The sequence below is a fragment of the Castor canadensis genome, chromosome 10 (genome assembly GCF_047511655.1).
Source record: "Castor canadensis chromosome 10, mCasCan1.hap1v2, whole genome shotgun sequence".
NCBI lineage: Eukaryota > Metazoa > Chordata > Mammalia > Rodentia > Castoridae > Castor > Castor canadensis.
The window spans coordinates 85038939-85059149 of NC_133395.1; the positions used below are offsets into that span (position 1 = coordinate 85038939).

A 20211-nucleotide genomic window follows, 5' to 3' on the forward strand; every position below is an offset into this window, starting at 1 on the left:
GCAGGCTAGGCAATGCTCTACCACCGAGCTACACCCCAGTCCCCGATGACTTGTTGTTTTAATTATCACCACATTGCCATTTTTTTCTCTAAAATATATTGTTTTTCAAAGGATTAGTAGTAATTAGAATCATTAATCATAATGCAGAAACTTCTAGAAGAAATTGCAGGTGTATGTTGCTAAAATAGTTCTAGAACCCAGTTCTTCATCTGAGAACTTATACTTTAGCATAAAGACTTTAAGAAAATCTTCTGAGGGATGGAGCCACTTTCTCTCAATTATTTCATCCAGTGATCACATGCAAATTCAAAATAACATTTCATGTTTAGGAACTAATTTCTTCTTTAGCACTCATTTTTGTTTGTGGGCTTGGTTTTCCATTAAGAACTTGGACTAAGATGTATATATGTTTATATAAAGCTTATAATAATCAACTTAGTATATTTGAGAAATGTATATATATATACATGTATATATATGTATCTATGAGAAAATTTTGGAAAAGATTAATATAGTGGGAACTTTTATCTTACTAAGAGTCAGAACATATGTGAAGCTACTATAAATTGACAGAGGTATCCATGGAACTAAAACGCATGCCAGTATATTAAAAAGTGAAAGCTTAGTTATTTGGAATGGGTAATTGTGGTGGTACCATTTATTAAATAATATATTTATTTTTCAGGATGATGATAAAACTGGACTCTATTCTTTATCATATGTGAAAATAAATTCTGATTGCAGACATTAAAGATATATAAAAATATCTGAAAAGAGAATTTGGAAGATTACATATATAACTGAAGGATAGAAAAGAGCTTCTTAATGTTAAACAAGTTGCTATACATTTTTTGGAACGCTTACATTGTCTAGTACCTCTGCATGTAAAATACCTTTTTTACTCAGTATGCTAATAAATGGTCCAAAAAAGTCCTTAATGCAAAATAGAGTTAATAGACAAGAATTCTTACTAATGAACACTGAAATGACCAAAACCAAAACCCAAACACCTCCCAAACCAATCGGAAAACAGGCAGAGTGCTGAGGACATGATATTGGAGCAGTGCTGTGCACCCCATGTGTATGGAACTATGTCTAACTCTGTTAGAAGTCAAGAAAGACACATCAGTTGACTGGAGACTAAGCACTAAAAAGACCAGTAACACCCGTTGCTCGTAGGGATGTGGGTATAAAGATGCTCCCACTCATTGCTAGGGCCGGGGGGGTGGGTAGCTCAGGGGTGGAACATTTGCCTCTCAGGCTCTGGCCTTCTGTGGATCCCTAGCAGTGCGAGAGAAATGAATAAAAGAGCAATTGAGGTTCTCTTGTGTAGAAATGTGAAGTTTAAAAATCCATTTGGAAAGTTATCTACTGACTACTGAAATTAGAAATTTATGATCCTTTTTGGAACAGAAAAAAGACATTAGGTACAAACTTAGGAAAATATGAATGAAGTGGATCATTAATCCACTTTAGATAATCTGTCTCCTAGGATTAAGCTCACTAGTATTCATGGACATATGGACATGGATATTTACTGTGGTGTGAAAACAAAGTAAGTGCTCAGGATTGGAGCATGGCTGAATAAATTATAGAATATTATGGAGCCATTAAAAGGAATGAATTAGAACTATACCATTGAGTTGCAAGGTTTTCATAGTATTGCCATTGAGAAGATGGCACATTGTCCCACGCTTACGGAGTACTGTCAACACTCTGATTGCGTATGAGTACGTATGCAAGTCTATGTAAGGCTGCATAAATTCAGGAGGGTGTGTAGGTGGTTACTGAAATAGCCACATGAAGATCACTGTGTTTTGTATTAGATTATGCTTGTATCCATAGAAGCTAACAGAGCTTAAGATTCAGAGGATCTGCCATTCTATGGCCCTGGGAGGGATGCTGCAGTATGTTTACATGACTGTCCTTGTCTAATTGTGCAGCTATAACAAAATACCACAGACTGGGTAATTCATAATGAATAGAAGTTTATTTGCTTGTGGTTATTAAGACTGAGAAGTCCAAGATCAAGGGGCTATATCTGTGATGACCTTCTTGCTGTGTTAGAAGATGGCAGAAGGCCTTGCTTGGGAGAGGAGAGGCAGGGGCTGAACTCACTCTTTTATAAAGAACTCCCTTCCACTGTGACATCATCAGTCCATTCATGAGGGTGGGATTTTCATGATCCAGTGACCAACCTTTTTGTCTTTGTCTTTTTTATTAACATATAATAGTTGTACAGGAGAGATACATTGTGATATTTACATATGTGTTTACAATATATCTTAATTAGATTCACCCCCTCCATCCTCTCTCCCCCTCTTCCCCCCTTCTTAGAACTATTTCTACAGATTTCCTTGTTCTGTGTTCATACGTGAACACAAAATACAGCCACCACACTCACCCTCCTTTACCCTCTCCTCATGCCCTCCCCTCATTGATAGCCACCTCTGGAAAAGACCTGTTTCACCTTCCTGTCCTTCATTTTAAAAAAGTGTATATTGATTGTTTGGGAGTTTCACTTTGACATTTCAGACACGTCTATATGATGTTTTAATCGGATAACCCCCTCATTGCTTGCTCTTTCCCTGTCACCCTGCCCCTATCATTGCAGTGCATGGCAGTATATTGTCTGCATATACAGATGGAATGTTTCAATAGTTTTCATGATGTTTTTCACATTCTCTTACCCTTTCCCACCTCCTTGTAGTTCCCTCAGACAGACCCACTGATGCCATCCCTAATCACCTCTAATGGTCCCTCATTTCAACACAATTGCTGTGGGAATTAAGTTTCCAACATACATACTTTGGCGTTAGGGGGGAAGGGGGTCACATTCAAACCACAGCAATGCCCAATTATTTTGGTACACCTTACTAGATTAGAGCCTTTATGGGGTAAGAAAGCTGTCTCTTTTTGCCCAACTTCCCCTCTATCTCCTCTCTGGTCTTACTAGGGGGTTTGGAGTGGTATATTTTGGGGATATGAGTAGGGGAAAGTTGAGTTGGAAATAATTCTTAATTTGAGTTTAGGTATATGTTTATGTGATGTGCACTTACTTTTGTGAATAGGTGCATCTTTGTTCCTGCACAGAAGTAGCAGAAACACCCCTCCTGCCTACCCCTCACCCACAGTTGTGATGTGAAGGTGTAGTACTGCTGGAAATATTACAGTATCAGGGAGGCATCTTATACACCAAGTGTGTTACTCATCTTAGAGAAATGGTGCTGAGATGTATGGGCCAGAAGTTCACCTGCAGGAAAACTTTCCAGAATTTAAACATTATTTACAAAGGAATTTGATAGAAATTACTCTGAATTTGACAGTGGTCTTAAAAATTGACATGCTATTTCTATTGACAAATTGTGGAGCTCAAGGAAATTTTATCAAAAGCTCAATGAAAAATAATTGATCAACCATAGCTAGTGGAAAAAATGAATTTTTCCCATTTCTTTCTATAAAATTATTAACAAATTATCATGTAAGAAGCAACCTAAGCAAATAAAATTTAAAATGTGGGGGAACAATGTTAGGGTAACTAGTAAAATACTATTTTCTAAGGTGTTGCAATATAGTATTTTTCAGCTTTCATAAATTTATATTATGTTGTGATTTTTTTTCATTCCAAATAAACATTCACTTTCGTGTCCACTTTTGTTTTTCTAATTTTGTATTTTTCTTAAAGCAAGATTGAATTCACATTTTATGTGAATTATATATAATCACATCCAGGACCCACAAAATCTGAATGCAACTCTGGGTATATCAGTAGACAGTAAATTAAATAAGAGGATGGAAAGCCATCTTAGAATTTCTCAGGAGTGATCTGTCGACCTTATGTTTTCAAATGAAATGGCCATGAGTGGACATTGAAGAGAATCAAGTACCCAGTGGCACTGAAATACTTCCTGGAGCACCCAGCCCTTCTCGCGGGGCTCTCTTACATCATTGCGAAGTCCTCTCGCTGAGTTTTCCTGGCAGAAAGCGCTCTCTGGCGGCGGGCCAGCAGAGGGCGCGGTGCTGCGGGTCTGCAAGGCCCGCACTGAGAGCTGACCTATCAGAGCAGTACTCTCGTTCACAGACTGACTTGGTGGCTGTCTGTATCACACGCGCACGGTGCTGAAATGGATGGATTACACACGATGAACTTTGTGTAGACATGAACAAGGAAGAGTTTGCTAGAGATGACCCTTTGGGCTGTTGGCTCAGAAGAGAAGGATGTGGTTTAATGAAAAGAAAAATGTTCTGGGGATTGGCGGAGGTCGGAAGGGCACCAAGCAGGGGAGGAGGACAGCGCTCGGTGTCCCCTGCCCATCGCAGAGGCGTCGGGGTTCGTGTCCCGCGTGCTCGCCGGGCTTCTGCACCCTTGGGGCAGAGCAGACTCGGGTCCGATCCGTTCTGATCTGATCCGATCCGATCCGGGCTCTGCTGCCCCTGGCCGCAGCGGGCGGGGTGGGGTCACGTCAGGGAAGGTGGAGAGGAACGGTCTGCTTGCGTCTTCTAGGGAATTCGGCGCCTTCTGCATGCATTCCTAAAACCAGGTAGAACTGCTGCTCCCGCACAGTGATGATGCTACTTATTTTTATTTAGAATTTAAAATTATCTTTCAAACAACACACGAGGGGGTTACAAATTCAAGGAGTTAACCTCTCAAAGCTTTGTCGTCCCACTTCTAAGAAGGGGAGTTCAAGGGCTCAGCTTGAGTACATGATGAAATGCATGTCTCAGAATAGGTGCTGGCCTTGGTTTTCCAGGTGCTCTAGTGCCTCGTCTCCTGACTGACAGGTTTACTTCTCTGGTGATCAGAGGGAGATAAAGGGTAGAAGCCAGCCTGGTTTAATTGAAAAGTAAAGAGAGTTAACCTTGGACTCTTCAGCATGTAGACAAAAAGGGAGAAAATGTCAGCTTGATTAACAAGCAGAGTAAACAGGCCAAAGTAAATTGCCCCACCCAAGGTCTGAATAGGACAAAGAGGGCTGATTTTTCCCTGTGTGAGGAAGGGTTCTTTCTCCTGACAGCCTTCAAACTGGAGCATTGTTTTATTTTTTTCCTGCCTTTGGATTGAACTTAAGCATTGGTTCTTCCTGAGTTTTGAGCCTGCTGGGCTTTGAATTTGAGCTATACCATCATCTCTCCAGGGTCTCTAGCTCTTCAATTCATTCTGCAGATCTTGGGACTTCTCAGATCCCACCATTGTGTGAGCCAACTCGTGATCATAAATCATCCTTATATATAAGTGTATACACATGTACAAATACATAGGTATCTACACACACATCTTTATAGATCTATCTGTTATGCACAGATTTGTCCTGTTGGGTCTTTTTCTCTGGATAGTTCTGACCTAGTGCAGCAGTGCTCTTGTTGAACCTGAGTTGCTTTCTCTGCATCTTCTGAAGGGGAGCTGGGAAGGTCAGTGGGTGGTGGCAGGCTGCGGCCACTCTGGGGCTGCAGTGTGTGCTCAGAGCTATCTTGGAGGTACGCTCAACATTTTTTTTTAAGTAGAAAAGAATCTATTTTAAAAATAAAAAACTGTTCTATTGACAATCCCATCTCCAGTTTTTAAAAAGCCTGGCTGTGTGTTTTGGCCTCCTTTCTATTGGGTGGACAGTGGGTGTCCATGTTGCAATTGTGTGTCTGAAGGCAGGTAGAGCTCCTTCCTGCTGTGATCCACATGGAAAGGCCTGTTTTCCTCATGTTGCTGTGTTAACTTTAATGAGAAATGTCATGGGAGTTTAGGCTGCATCCTTTGTATTTTCCTCCATTCCTAGATGTGCATGACAGGATTCCAATTAGAGCCAAGTAAGTGTGTCAGTAAAGCTTGGCAGTTATTCTGGGAGTTCAGAAAAGTCAACAGCATAGCTTGCCATCTTTATGAGGTCATCGTACTTTTTCGGCACAAAGGGTTTACAGGTCTTCCTTTGCAGCTTGCCCTACTGGACTGTGTTGTCACCTCCCACTGCTCCTCTCCTGTCTGGTGTGCTCCAGTCTTGCTTTCACCCAGATCTGGCTCTGTGCTGCATCTCCTGAGCCCTGTGTGCTTGAGAAGTGTCCATCTGAGTCACTGGGGCCTCCCCTTATAACAGCAGTTCTGTGCCCGGCTAGACCCTCAGCTGAGGTGGGCAGCGTGTGTGTAGGAGGGGCCAGCATTGTAGCTGGAATAACTTATTTCCAAGTTCTGCACTAGCTCACCTGATTTGTAGCATGTGAACTCTAGGACAACCTTAAACTTTTCCTTTTGTTAAGGTCTATTTCTCTCTGCTTGAAAAAAATATATTAAATTCAGAGTGATGGGCCAAAGGAGAGGGAATTAAATGCAGTGTATCGTAGTACAGGTTGAGTGTCCCTTGTTTCAAATGCTTGGGACCAGAAGTGTTTCCTAGTTCAGAGGTTTTGGATTTTGGAATATTTGCATTGATGTTACCAGCTCAGCATCCTTAATCTAAAAATCCAAAATCCAAAACTCTCCAAAATCCAATAATTATCATGGCATTGCTCAAAGCCACCCCCCCGCCAAAACCTTGGATGTTGTAGCATTTCTGATTTAGGGGTTTTCATATTAGGGATACTATACTTGTATTAGGATTCCATACCTTGGCATGTTGTGCTTGCTTTTCTTTTAAAGCAGTGGTGAATGGGGCCTGAATTGTGATGATACTGTCCTTGTTGGCCATTAGGCCAGATATTGTCACAACAAATACATGTTGTTTGTTTTTATTGGAAAAAGATTCCTTAGTGAAAAGGATCCTCATTTGAAGTGATCTTTGAGCCCAGCAGTGCAAAATTAAGTAAATCTCATTATTCATTTTTGTTTGATTTTATATCATAAAGTTCTCATTTTTCTTTGAAACATTTGAATAAAACCTACTTTTCAGTTGGGTGCAGTAGCTCAAGCCTGTAATCCTGGCTCTGTGGGAGGCAGAGATAGGGAGGATCATGGGCAAAAAGTTTGTAAACCCCCATTTTAATCAGTGGCTGGTTGCAGTGGTGCGTACCTGTCATCCCAGATATGCTGGGAAACACAAATAGGAAAATCACAGTTCAGGCAGCCCGGGCATAAAGTGAGACTCTATCTCAAAAATAACCAACTCAAAAAGTCTGGTGGAGTGGCTCAAGTGGTAGAGTGCCTGCCTAGCAGGTGTAAGGTCCTGAGTTCAAGCTCCAGCACCAACTGCAAAACAAGCAAGCAAACAACCCCCCTACCATTTTTTACTGATGTCACATTTAAATATCTGATGCCTTGCACTGTCATTGGCTATCCACTTGTTGGCTCTAGAGATGAGCTGGCAGCATGCTCAGTGGTCACAGTATTATCTGCTTCTTAGTCCATGTTGCCATGGAAATGTTGAGGTAAAGTGCTTCAGATCCAGAGTCACTTATTGAATAAATGCATTGAGTAATAGAGCAAATTTGGAAACCCAGTAAGAATAGAGCACTCACTAAGTAGCAGGAATTGTAGGTATAATTTCTGTGTCACCAACTTAACATTCAAGGTGTGTTACAAAGTTGATTGATTAGCAGTCTATCCCATTTTTCTCACTGAATGTGTTTTATAATGAGTAGGTTAAAAAGCATATGTGAGCTAGAATCCAGGACTATAAAGACTTAACAGCACCAGTAGCGCTGGCCCTGCTCAATTACTGCCTTTCGGGGACATGCTAGGAGATAAGGTAGTAGCTGGCAATTCTTCCCCTCTGTGGATTAAGAAATAGGAAAATAGAACTTATTGACCTTTTATTTATAATCAGTGAGACTTCAGTAGCATGGGTAAAATCAAGTGAAAATTTCTGGTAAGGAGATAATATCTTAACACTGATGAGCCCCATTCATCAGTACAAATTCACGTATTCAGGGAGATTCCCAGAATATTAATCTAGACGTTAGTGCCTGATGGGGTGGCCATGGGTCTTGCTGTCCAGTGAAATGTCATCTCGGGTGGCTCTTGGGTGTGCAGATGACGTCTCTCATCAATACGTGTGGCAGGGGTCACCCACATAGCCTTTGCATTTAGGGTCCTGCTCTTGCTCTTCCCCAGGAGTTGGGGTAAGGCATTCTGAAGGGATCAGTGAACTGAACTGTTTAGGGCTGGGGTGGGGCTCAGTGTCAGCTTGTCTAGAATGTGGGGAGCCCAGAGTTCCACCTCGAGCACTGCGGAATAAGTCAGTAAATACATTTAATAAAATACATGAATTTACCTGTCAACAACGTTCTGAAGACATTGAGTATTAGCATCTTTTCCTGAAATTCCACTAATCTGGAGCTCCTTGCAGAGTGAGTGTGGTAGGGAGAGCAGATGGTGTCTTACAGGGAGCTGGTAGAAGGTGGAGTTTGCAGAGCAGGTCAGACTGTGGGCCTAGCCCACCCAGTCAGCATCGTGTGGAGGGGGGCACAAGGGCCCCCCTCTTTCAGTAAATACTGAATATCCCCTTTTGTTGGGCAGATAGAGGAAAGGGTTTATAGGGAGAGTAGGCGGTTGTATCTAGGTGTCCCTACATGTCCACTTGGGCTTACTGTCACATTCTCTGTGAGAGTGTGTGCTACACAGGTGGGCTCTTTGTTCACATGTTGCAGTCAGTCCCTTGTGAGGTACTTTCAGTCTTCTGGCGTGCGAACCTCTATGTGTCCTTTACTCTGATAGCTGCTCTGTTTCACAGTCAACACTGCCGTGAAGGGATGCATGATATTCTGTTTGATTTTGTCCTCTAAGCTGTGGTTAAGAAAACATTGCATGTCATAAGCTGTTGGGCACATAAATTGGCTGTATTTTCCTATTCTTTAATGAGCTTATTATCAGCTAATTTATTCTGTCTGGCAGAATGTACAGTGGTGTCCTAGTGTACCATCATCAGGTGACATACATAAAGGGGACTCATGTAAGCAAGTTCTCTAGTTCGGTCAGTGGGAATCCTTTCATTCATCAGGTTTTAAAGTTTGAATTTTGAAAGTGGGTTTCATATAATTTATTAAACGTTTTCAGCACCTCAGCAGAAGAGGGCTAACAATGATTTTGTCTTTAATGACCACTGACCACTGGATATTCTGGAATATTGGCCTGCTGTATGTGGGGATGATTTTCTCAAGGCAGCAGTGCATGGGGCTATTTCTTGCTCCATCAAATTGAGAGGGGAATGAATGACATTGGGGACTCCATTTTGGATGAGAGGGGCATTTTAGAAGCAGACATCTGAAGGAGCATGAGAAACAACAGGCTTCTCAGAGAAGTAACAAACCCCTTACCAAGATAACAGAAGGCAGCTGCAGGATGTGGGTGGTGGCCCCCAAGGCCAGGTTGAACTGACCTGACCTTCTTGGAATACTGTGTTTGATCAGGATAGGGATGGGCAGGTGGCTGGGTTTGGTGTGAAGTTGACTAGTACACAAATGTAGTTTCAAGATAGAAGAGTTGGATCTAAGCCAGGCAGAGCCCTATATCACTCCTAGAGTTCAGCTACACTACACCTTAGCCTTTTTCACTAAGCCCCGCCTGTGTAGGGAGCTTTGCTATCCTTTCAGTAAACCTTGAGCTTGCTTTACTCTTTAAGTCCTGCTTAGGCATCTTCAATCATCAACTTTGTCCAGACCTGAACTCAGGATCAGTGATCCGGTATCAAAGTCACCCCAGGCTGCTGTATTTTTGAGCTGTCAGCTTTATTTTGTTTTTCTGGGATTGATTGCTGTCTGTTCTTACAGCACATGCCCCTGCCATATACTGTCTGCTAAGCCCTTAGCTCTCTGTTTTAATGCTTCCAATTCGTGGTGCATTTGGACCTGCTAATAATCTTGCTAGAAAATGTTTCAATTAAGAATAGGTTCAGTTGGATGTGAGTGGCTCATGCCTGTAATCCTAGCTACTTGGCCAACTGAGATCAGGTAACCTGACTGGTGAGACCCCATTTCCGAAATCAGAGCAGGAAGAACTGGAGGTGTAGCTCAGGGGGTAGAGCACCTGCTTTGCAAGTAAGAAACTCTGAGTTCAAACATCAGGTCCGCTAAAAAAATAATTAAAAAGAAAACAATAGGCCTTCTGAAGTCATGCCTTCAGAGAGAAGGCCAGGAGTCATATAGGTACTTGGCTAAAACTGTAAGTGGTGTAGGGTCATATGATTTATTTTACCCCATAGGCTCAGTTTGTGTCTTTGGTTTATTTTGTTGTTCATTGACTGCTGTGTGCTGTAGGCTAGGATCATATGCTGTTGAAGTGAACATTCTGGATGTTCTCTTAATCTGATGTGGATATAGAGAGATAAACAGTCATCCCTCCATTCCCATGGAGGATTTGTTCCAGGACCCTCTCGGATATCAAGATTCGTGGACACTCAAGTCCCTTGTATAACATGCTGTCTTGTTTGCATATAACCTGTGCACATCTTGTATACTTTGAATCATCTCTAGATGACTTACAATGTACAGTGCAATGAAAATACTATGGAAGTAGTTGTTCTGCTGATTATTTGGGGAATAATGACCAGAGAAAGTCTGCATATGTTTAGTACAGGTTCAGTTTTCTTTTCTTCCAAATACTTGACTCTGTGGATGCAGATTCAATCCTGCAGCTATGGAGGCCAACTGTATAATGTGAATCAAAGCAGAGGCAGTACGGTGTAGGTATGGAGACTGTGCCATGGGCTGGAAGGAAGAGGGGGTCATTATGAATTTGACCAAACTCAATGGGAGCAGATGAGAAAGAAAAACCTGCAGGGCAGAAGGGAGAGGAGGGTGAGGGGAAATAAGGGTCTGAGGCAAGGTGGCCAACTTTAGAGTGCACAGAAGGACTGGGATGTATCTGGATGTGGTGGAACATGAAGCATCGGGTACAGTCACGAGGGACATGTTGCATTGTTGTGCACAGGTGTATTGTTCGCAGCGTGCACTTGGCTCCTCCATGGGAGGAAGGGTGAGTGCACGCACATCACAGTCTGTATACAGAGGTCTCTCTGGGAGCGCCTCTGACCAGGTGTGCCCATCTACAAAATACAGCTCTGGAGGAGAAGGCCATACAGCAGTTTTCTTGTCCTGCGATTTGAAGCTTTTTGTTTTGTTACTGTTTTTGCTACTATAACTGATAGTAGTATTTTCTTTGCACTTACAGTACAGCCAAGTATAGCGTGTTGACATTTCTACCTCGATTCTTATACGAGCAGATTCGAAGAGCTGCAAATGCCTTCTTCCTCTTCATTGCCTTATTACAGGTAAAGTCTTTTTTAAAAAGTCATTTAAAATTTGCAGCCTCAATGACATGCAAAATGAGATTTTGCTTGACAGGTTCCTTAACTGGATAAGTGTTAAAATATTCGCTTATATTTTTCCCTCATTTAAATCATTGCTAATGTGAACAAACATGCTCCTTGTATAAAAAGACTTATTTTTGATATTGCCTTAGGGAAAATTGCAGTTACTAAAAGTGGTATAGAAAAATGGTTCTAAGGGAGTCAAACTTGAAACCCTTTTTCTAAATTCTGGCCAATGTTGGATAAAAAAATTTAAAAATGTAAAATAGCTAGCTTTAAAAATATGGCAATCATTTTTTGTGCAACAGAAATGGAACAGAACTGAGAGAGAATGAGCATTGAATGCTGTGTTTTCTTTTCCATGGAGAGCATTTTCATGTGCCATCTTCCATCTTCTTGTCTTTTACAGCAAATTCCAGATGTGTCTCCAACAGGAAGATACACCACCCTGGTGCCATTGATCATTATTTTAACAATCGCAGGCATCAAAGAGATTGTAGAAGATTTTGTAAGTTTTTGCTTTGGATACTAAAAACATTGTCTGGTCTATAATCTGTAGTGTATATCTTACCTTGGATGATATGTTAAGATGAGAGATTGGACTGTAGTGTAGCTGGCCCCTAGACTAGTGATGGTACTTCTTTTGGGGATGGGCATTCAGACTTGTCTCGAACATCTATACAGAGGCTCTGAAGCAGTTCTAACTTTGTTGGATTGTTTGGTTTTTGACTTAGAGTTTTATCTTTGTTGTTTCTTATATCCTACTTTAGGCTTGCTAATTTGGGTAGTAAATGAAGTGTTACAGTGTGGCAGCATTGACCTTGCTATGCATGAAGTAATTTTACAAGAATTTTCCTCTTCACACTTACCCTGGGGCATCTCCAGGTTCATTGGTTGCAACTGTGTTCCTAGTCTGTCTCTTGCTCTCCTTTCCCTCACGCACATATACACACTTGCTCTCTTACACACATATACACCTTTTTGGGATAGGTAAGTAAATTAATGTCAATTGAAAATGAAATCAGTTTGTTGCTGGGTTTTATCATAGTCTGCTCACAAATAAATGAGAAGTGAGCAGTTCATACTTTAAGTGCTTGTTGGTGATTAGAACTAATCATTGACTAAATCATAATTAGTCAAGCCTGAGGATCCTACGCTTGAATTTACTCAACAATAGTGCATCCCAAGACCGTGAAGCTGAATTTTATAGTACTGTAGTTTCTTGGCCTCCCAATCTATGCTGCCACACTGTAACACTTCATTTACTACCCAAATTAGCAAGCCTAAAGTAGGATATAAGAAACAACAAAGATAAAACTCTAAGTCAAAAACCAAACAATCCAACAAAGTTAGAACTGCTTCAGAGCCTCTGTATAGATGTTCGAGACAAGTCTGAATGCCCATCCCCAAAAGAAGTACCATCACTAGTCTAGGGGCCAGCTACACTACAGTCCAATCTCTCGTCTTAACATATCTATTGTTTGCCATTTCAATTATTCATTTGGATCTTTTGAATGTAAGAACCTTTGTTTTCTTTCTGAAACAGAAACGACATAAGGCAGATAATGCAGTTAACAAAAAGAAAACAATCGGTAAGAAACTACATTTTCCATTACAAACTGAAGAGTAAGTCCTGCCTTCAAGGAATTCTAAATAAGTAGTTAATGGTATTGAGATAAGTTGGAAAATAACCTACAAAAGACTTTGAAGAACAGTAAAATAATAAACAAAATGTTAGTCTTGATAACTTGAACAGGATCTGAACAGATCTGAACAGGGTTTGTGTACTTTTAGAATTGTAGGACGTTGTGAATTTCAGGAGCTACTAGACAGCTGTAAAGTCTGTAAATATTCCGAGCATTCATATCTTTGGTTCATAGTCCCTCCTTACTTCTTTTTTTCCAATTTTCTTTTTTATTGTTTTGGGTTTTATATTAGCTCTGTTGTTGCAGTAGTCTGACATCAGGTTTTTTGCTGCTTCTAAAATGGTTATGAATGGTTTTATTTACATGCATACTCAGACATTGACTTACAGAGGTGTAGAGATTGAGGCTCCATTTTGGGAGTGTTGTTATTATATAAGTTTTGGTAGCGATAAGAAATGCAAGTTGTAGAGGAGCCTTTGCATTTTTAGGAAACTGGCTGTTTTTTGATTATCACCAGTATTAATTAGTTCATTTCTTTTCTTTTTACAGTGTTAAGGAATGGTATGTGGCACACCATTGTGTGGAAAGAGGTAAGAACTAATTTGAACATAATATCAGAGAATTGGTTTGGAGGATTGCAATGAATTGCTGTGTTGATGACAGTATAAAGTTTGTGCTAAGCCCTAGCTCATGTCCATTTATGTAAGTTTCCCATGGGATCTACTCAGCATTAATGTAGGTTTCTTCACTGTGGCCTCTTCTAGAATGCACCCAGCGTGGTGGTTCAAGCTGTGGACTTCATTGCTCCTAATGGAGTTTAAAATCTCAAAGCCTTTTCAACTTTCTAAACCCAACGTGGGAAACATTTTACCCGGTCTTCTGTTTTCTCTTAAACTCAGTTCAGGTGTTTAATGTTGTTCTTGTTGTTTTTAACCTTTGACCTTCTCACTTGTGGTCTTTTTGGTGGCAAGATTAGCACTGCATGTAGGGTCCAGTAGGGAAGCCCGCCTCTCTGTGGGGGTGGGGAGGGGTTAGCATGAGGAATAGTGGTGCTCATTGCAGAGGTAGCAAGAAAGGCTTTTCCTCCATGTTGAGAAGCGTGAGGTCTGGGGGTCAGAATGAATTGTGGTGTTTGCTTGTTTGTACTGGTAAATGGGAAATTTAAAAGAAACCTGCTGTGCCATCTCGGTACTTTCTATCTGATAAAACTATCTTTTTATGTTAGACTGTTTTAGCTGAGCCTGCTTAATGTACCCAAGATATGTTTTAGGGATACTTCTCATTAGATCAGCATTCAGAGCTCATGATTAAAAAACAAAATCAACCTTTCAGTAGGGTAACTTAAAATACATTTTCTTGCTTTGACATTTAGCAGACAATTTTTAACATTGTCTTTGTTTTAACATGGCCTTTTATGTCTGAAACAATCCCTCTGATACAGTGGAAACTGCAGCATTCACTTTGGGTTTTAGGAGAACCATTAGCTGGTTAAGGAAGTCACTCCCCCCCCTTTTACCCTGTAGCCAGTGGGAAGTCCTATACTTGCAGTCACAGCTTCAAACAGTGGCAGTGAGATATGATCACTGATTTCTTGGTCCAGGATTGATGGCCTTAAAGCCTCCTCAGACCCATTACTGTTTCCCACCCATACTTGGGAGAACACCAGCAGACCTGTTACATACCTTGCCAAGTACACTTTTATTTAAACCTAAAATGCATTTAGTGTGCTTATATAAGTGGGCCCTGAGCATGTACCAGAGACTGTGCCTTACATTGGATTCAAAATAAAGCAGGCCCCTGCCCTTACCCAGACTTGTCATGTAGCAGTCCTTACACCTGAGCAGGCGTTCCACTCACCTGGGGAACTGATCAAACACTAATGGGCCCCACTCTCAGAATTTCTGATTTAGTGGGTTTGGGGTAGGCAATAGAACTTGCATGTTTAACAAGTGTGCAAGAGAGCCTGCTGCTTAGTGATGTGAGGAGCATGTTCAAGAACCAGTGTGGTGGGTCACACCTGTAATCCTACCTACTTGGGAGGTAGAGATTGTGGTATGCTATCAGTCCAGATCAAAAACAAACAAGCAAAACCCCCCACAAAAGTTAGTGAGACCCCCATCTCAATGAATAGTCAGGGCATTGTGGTGTCTACAATCCTAGCTACTAGGAGGCATAGGTAGTAGGACTGCTTTCTGATCCCAGCCCCAGGCAAAAACAGGAGACCCTAAAGTATAAGAGGTTGGGAGTATGACTCCAGTGGTGGTGCACCTGCCTAGCAGGCACAAGGCCCTGAGTTCAAACCACAGTAATACACACGCACACATGCACACACGCACTCAACCTAATAACCACCCAAAGAAACAAAAAACTGCTGTGGTGGAGGAGATGGGCAGCTCACTGTAATGCAGTGCACCTGCTGAGCTCTGCAAGGGTGTGCTGCAAGTGCCTGGGGACATCTGGGAGGGATACTGGATCCAGAGTCACTGGATCAGGCTTTCTGAGCAGATGTTGTTCAAAACAGAGGGTGTGAAACCACGAGGTGCTGGGGCAAGGCACACTCAGCTGAGTAACTATGAGCAGTGCCTCCTGGGGTGGAAGATAATATGTCAGCAACGGAGGGTGGGGTGTCTCTATGGCTGGATGGATTTTGGAGGGCCCTTCAGCTGCTTCACAGTTAGAGACTCAAGTAGTAGCTTCCTCTGAGGCTAGAGTGAATTCAGGGACCTGGAAGGGTTTCTTTCCCATGGTGGTAAGATTTTTCAGATAGCACCACATACACAAGGGATAGTCATGTGTAGGAATATCAGGTAGAAAACCATCTTTCAGCAAAAGCCATGTAAGCAGTTTCTAATGCACATGAAAACACTTGGTACCTGGCTCCTGAGATACAAATGTTTCTTTATTTCAATCCCCAGTACCACAAAAAAAAAAAAATAGTGTTTCTTTATTTAGAAAGTAAAGGTGAAAGAAAGCCTTAATTTCTTTGTCTTTTACTTTGAATCAGGGAAAAATGCACTTTTTTGTTTAAAAGGATTACTCTTCTTTCTAGTTCTTTTAAATAATTGCTTCTTCTGATTTTTTTCTTTTTTTTTTTTACTTTATTCTTTTAAAGGTACTATTTTTTTTCATTTATTCACATGTGCATACATTGTTTGAGTCATTTCTCCACCCTGCCCCCCTTCCCCACCCTTTCTCCCCTCCCTTCCCCTTCCCCCCCTCCTGCCCTCAGATCCAGGCAGGTCCTATTCTGCTCTTATCACTAATTTTGTTGAAGAAATAACATAAGCATAATAAGGAAGACAAAGCATTTTTGCTAGTTGAGTTAAGGATAGCTATGGAGAGACTCCTACTATTGCTTTCATGTACCCATGTGTTACCACCCATGTTGATTCAACTTTAACTGATCTTCTTCAAACTATATTACAAAGCAGTAGCAATAAAAACAACATGGTACTGGCACAAAAACAGACATGAAGACCAGTACTGGCACAAAAACAGACATGAAGACCAGTGGAATAGAATAGAGGACACAGATATGAATCCACACAACTGTCCCACCTCATTTTTGACAAAGGTGCCAAAAATATATGATGGAGAAAAGACAGCCTCTTCAACAAATGTTGTTGGGAAAGTGGTTACCCGTCTGCAAGAAACTGAAACTAGATCCATGTCTATCACCCTGTACTAGTATCAACTCAAAATGGATCAAGGACCTAAATATCAGACCTGAAACTCTGAAGTTAGTACAGGAAGGAGCAGGAAACACTCTGGAACAAATAGGTATAGGCAAAGACTTCCTCAATAGAACCGCAGCAGCCCAGCAACTAAGAGAAAGGATGAATAAATGGGACTTCATAAAATTAAAAAGCTTCTGCACAACAAAAGAAATGGTCTCTAAACTGAAAAGACCACCCACAGATTGGGAGAAAATATTTGCCAGCTATACATCAGACAAGGGACTGATAACCAGAATATACAGGCAAGTTAAGAAACTAAACTCTCCTAAAATCAATGAACCAATTAAGAAATGGGCAACTGAACTAAATAGAACTTTTTCAAAAGAAGAAATTCAAATGGCCAAAAAACACATGAAAAAATCCTCACCATCTGTGGCCATAAAGGAAATGCAAATCAAAACCACACTAAGATTCCACCTCATCCCTGTTAGAATAGCCATCATCAAAAACACCACCAACAACAGGTTTTGGTGAGGATATGGAGAAAAAGGAACCCTCATACACTGCTGGTGGGAATGCAAGCTAGTGCAACCACTCTGGAAAAAAAATTGGAGACTTCTCAAAAATCTAAACATAGATCTACCATATGATCCAGCAATCCCACTCCTAGGGATATACCCAAAGGAATGAGACACAGGTTACTCCAGAGGCACCTGCACACCCATGTTTATTGTAGCACTATTCACAACAGCCAAGTTATGGAAACAGCCAAGATGTCCCACTACTGACAAATGGATCAAGAAAATGTGTACTTGTACACAATGGAATTTTACTCAGCCATGAAGAAGAATGAAATCTTATCATTTTCAGGTAAATGGATGGAACTGGAGAACATCATCCTGAGTGAGGTCAGCCAGGCTCAGAAGACCAAAAATCATATGTTCTCCCTCATATGCAGACTTTAGATCTAGGACAAAAGCAGCAATGTGGTTGGACTTGGATCACATGACAAGGGGAGAGCACATATGGAAGATACAGGAATAGGTAGAAAACCCAAAACATGAAAGCGTTTGATGTCCCCACTCCAGAGGAACTAATACTGATTTTTTTCTATACAAACTATTCATATAAAATATTTTTGCTTTTTAAAAAAATACTTTTCTTTTTGTGGTTCTGGGGTTTGAGCTCAGGGCCTCACTCTTGCTAGGCAAGTGCACTACCACTTGAACCATGCTCCCAGTGCTTTTTTGCTTTATTTTTCAGCTATGGTCTTGCGATTTTGTCCAGGGCCGGCATTAGACTGCAATCCTGCTGTCTATGTCTCCACCTAGCTTGGATCACAGGCATGAACCACCACGCCCAGCTTATTTGTTGAGATGAAGTCTTGCTAACTTTTGGATTTCTACCTCCTGAGTAGCTGGGATTATAGGCCTGTGCACTGGCTTAAAAAACATTTTTGACTTGCATAAGTATCTCTTGTTTTTGTACTGATGTTTGTTAAAATAGTCCTGCAGCATTTATTTATCTTTTCTTTATTATCGCACATGCTTTGATTATGTGCCTTTAAATTGGTTACTAACTTGTGCCTTTGATTTGGGTACTAACTTCAAATGCACTGTGGTTCTGGAATTTAACTTCTGCCATTCTTCAGTGTTGAGCCAGCACGAACATGACAGCTTTTGAAAGCCCTCCCTTCTCCAACAGAAAATTAGTGTTTTTGTTTGTCTGTTGTGGTGGTGGTGATGCTGGGGATGGAACCCAGGCCTTGCACATCCTGGGCAATTCTCCAGCACTGGTTCACAACACCAGCCCCCAACACAAAATTAAACCGGGCACCTGCTGGCTTATATGATCCAGTACTTTTTCACAAGTGTCTTATAATTTGAAGTTCTGGGTTTCTTAGAGGATGGTAATATGGTTAGAACAGGAACCGGAAGACCTAAGTGCCTATTTAGCATTTGGCAATTATTACTGCAGTAGGAATGCTCTTCCTGTGTCAGAGAATTCTACAGTGTCCCTTCGGTCACTCATGCTGAGAGAGATGATGCTCACACACCCGTTCCCTGCCAGGGCTGTCTGTACTTCCTCATCACTGCTTTCATAAGCCTCCATTGTTTCCTGTTTTGGAAGCGAGGGCCTCAGAGCACTGGGAGGGAAAGCAGCTTGCAAGGTCACGTGTCTGCAAGGCCAGGATTCCTGCCTGTGCTTGCCCGATTTGAAGCCACATTCTCTCAAGCTGGCACTTCCTGCCCTGCTACTTAAAGCATTTGCAGGCTCTTGACCATAGTGCATGTTTGGAGACTGCATCCTGTTTCATTGGCTTGTCATCTTCTGTCTTTTGGAATCTGGTTGTCAGATGGTCTCTGATTTTGATCATAATGCTTTTGCTGTCAATTTAAGGCTGCACAAATGTTTTATGTGGTGTTTCATGTCATGTATTTCTGGACGGTCTTTCAGATGCTGTGCTCATGGGTGAATTTGGTATATGGTCAGGGTACTGGCCTGTTGTCAAATGACCCAAGCTTGAATCCTGGCTCTAACACACTGACTGTGTGACCTTGGTCAAGTAATTTTGCCATGAGCCTTGGTTTCCCCATTTGTAAAAAAGAAAAATTTCTGTTAACTCAGTTGATCCTCTCAGCAGTCCCTTGAACTCTGCTATTATCCTTCTTGTACAGACGAGAAAGATGAGGCATGCAATGTCCATAACTCCCTCATGCTTACAAAGCCAGTCAGATTTGTAGGCCAGTGCAGAGCTGTGTGCATAACCCTGTCCCTCTACATGCCGCTCTGGCAGTGTTTGAATATTTGCAGGTGGATGGACAATTGGAAGAAAATGTAACCTCTGTAGTCATTCACTCATCTTTTTCTCCTTCTCCCTTTTTTTCTTTTCATGAAATGTCACTGCAGACAGTTCAGTCACCTCTCAGTATCTATAGGAATTGGTGCCAGGATACCCACATATACCAAAAGTATCAAGTCCCCTTTATAAAACAGTGTAGCATTAGCATTTGCATAGAATGTTTGTCCCGTGCACTTTAAATCATACCTACATGACATAATAATATGGGACAAGTGTTATGATGTATTGTTTAGGGAATAATGACAAGAAAAATGTCTGTACATGCTGGGTGCAGATATAGTTTTTCTTTTCAAATGTTTTGGATCCTTGGTTGTCTGGACCTGTGGATGTGGAATCCGTGGATCCACAGGGCCGACTGTATTGCAGGTTGAGCGTATAGAAGCATTTTCCTGTTGTTCTTGTCCAGGTATAGCTTTGTTATGTACTAATATTCTTCTTCACATATTTAACCACCCTTACCACATTTGTGCTTTCTTTTCTTTCATGCCTCTCTGTCCCTGTCCTTGGTCTCTAGGTGGCAGTGGGTGACATCGTGAAGGTCCTCAATGGGCAGTATCTTCCAGCTGACATGGTCCTGTTCTCCTCCAGGTCAGGTGTGCTAGTGGGCACAGCTTTGGAAATGAATGCTAAGAATAATGCAATATTTTAAGTGACAATTGCAGAAATCTTGAGCCAGCTTTTCACTTTTACCCTGTGAGTCCCCATCCTCCTCTCACTGTCCTAGTCTCCCATTGCAAGTTGAGCATCCTGAACTAATGATAGTTTCAGATTCTGGAGCATTTTGAATTTCAGATTTT

General features: G+C 41.4%; 1 protein-coding gene across 9 annotated transcripts in view; it reads left to right on the forward strand.

Annotated features, from left to right (window-relative positions):
• Positions 1-20211, forward strand: part of LOC109685508 (phospholipid-transporting ATPase IB) — a 583492-nt gene that overhangs the window by 108593 nt on the left and 454688 nt on the right. For 8 of the 9 annotated variants that reach the window (XR_012436298.1, XM_074043751.1, XM_074043752.1 and 5 more), the window contains 5 exons: positions 11090-11189; positions 11638-11736; positions 12775-12820; positions 13424-13464; positions 19929-20002. Coding sequence is in view for 8 of the 9 variants with exons in the window: in XM_074043751.1 (XP_073899852.1) it covers positions 11090-11189; positions 11638-11736; positions 12775-12820; positions 13424-13464; positions 19929-20002 (360 nt within the window). In the remaining variant the exon portion in view is untranslated. Of the gene's footprint in view, positions 1-11089; positions 11190-11637; positions 11737-12774; positions 12821-13423; positions 13465-19928; positions 20003-20211 lie in introns of those variants that run through there. The other variant, XM_074043755.1, reaches the window with a different exon arrangement.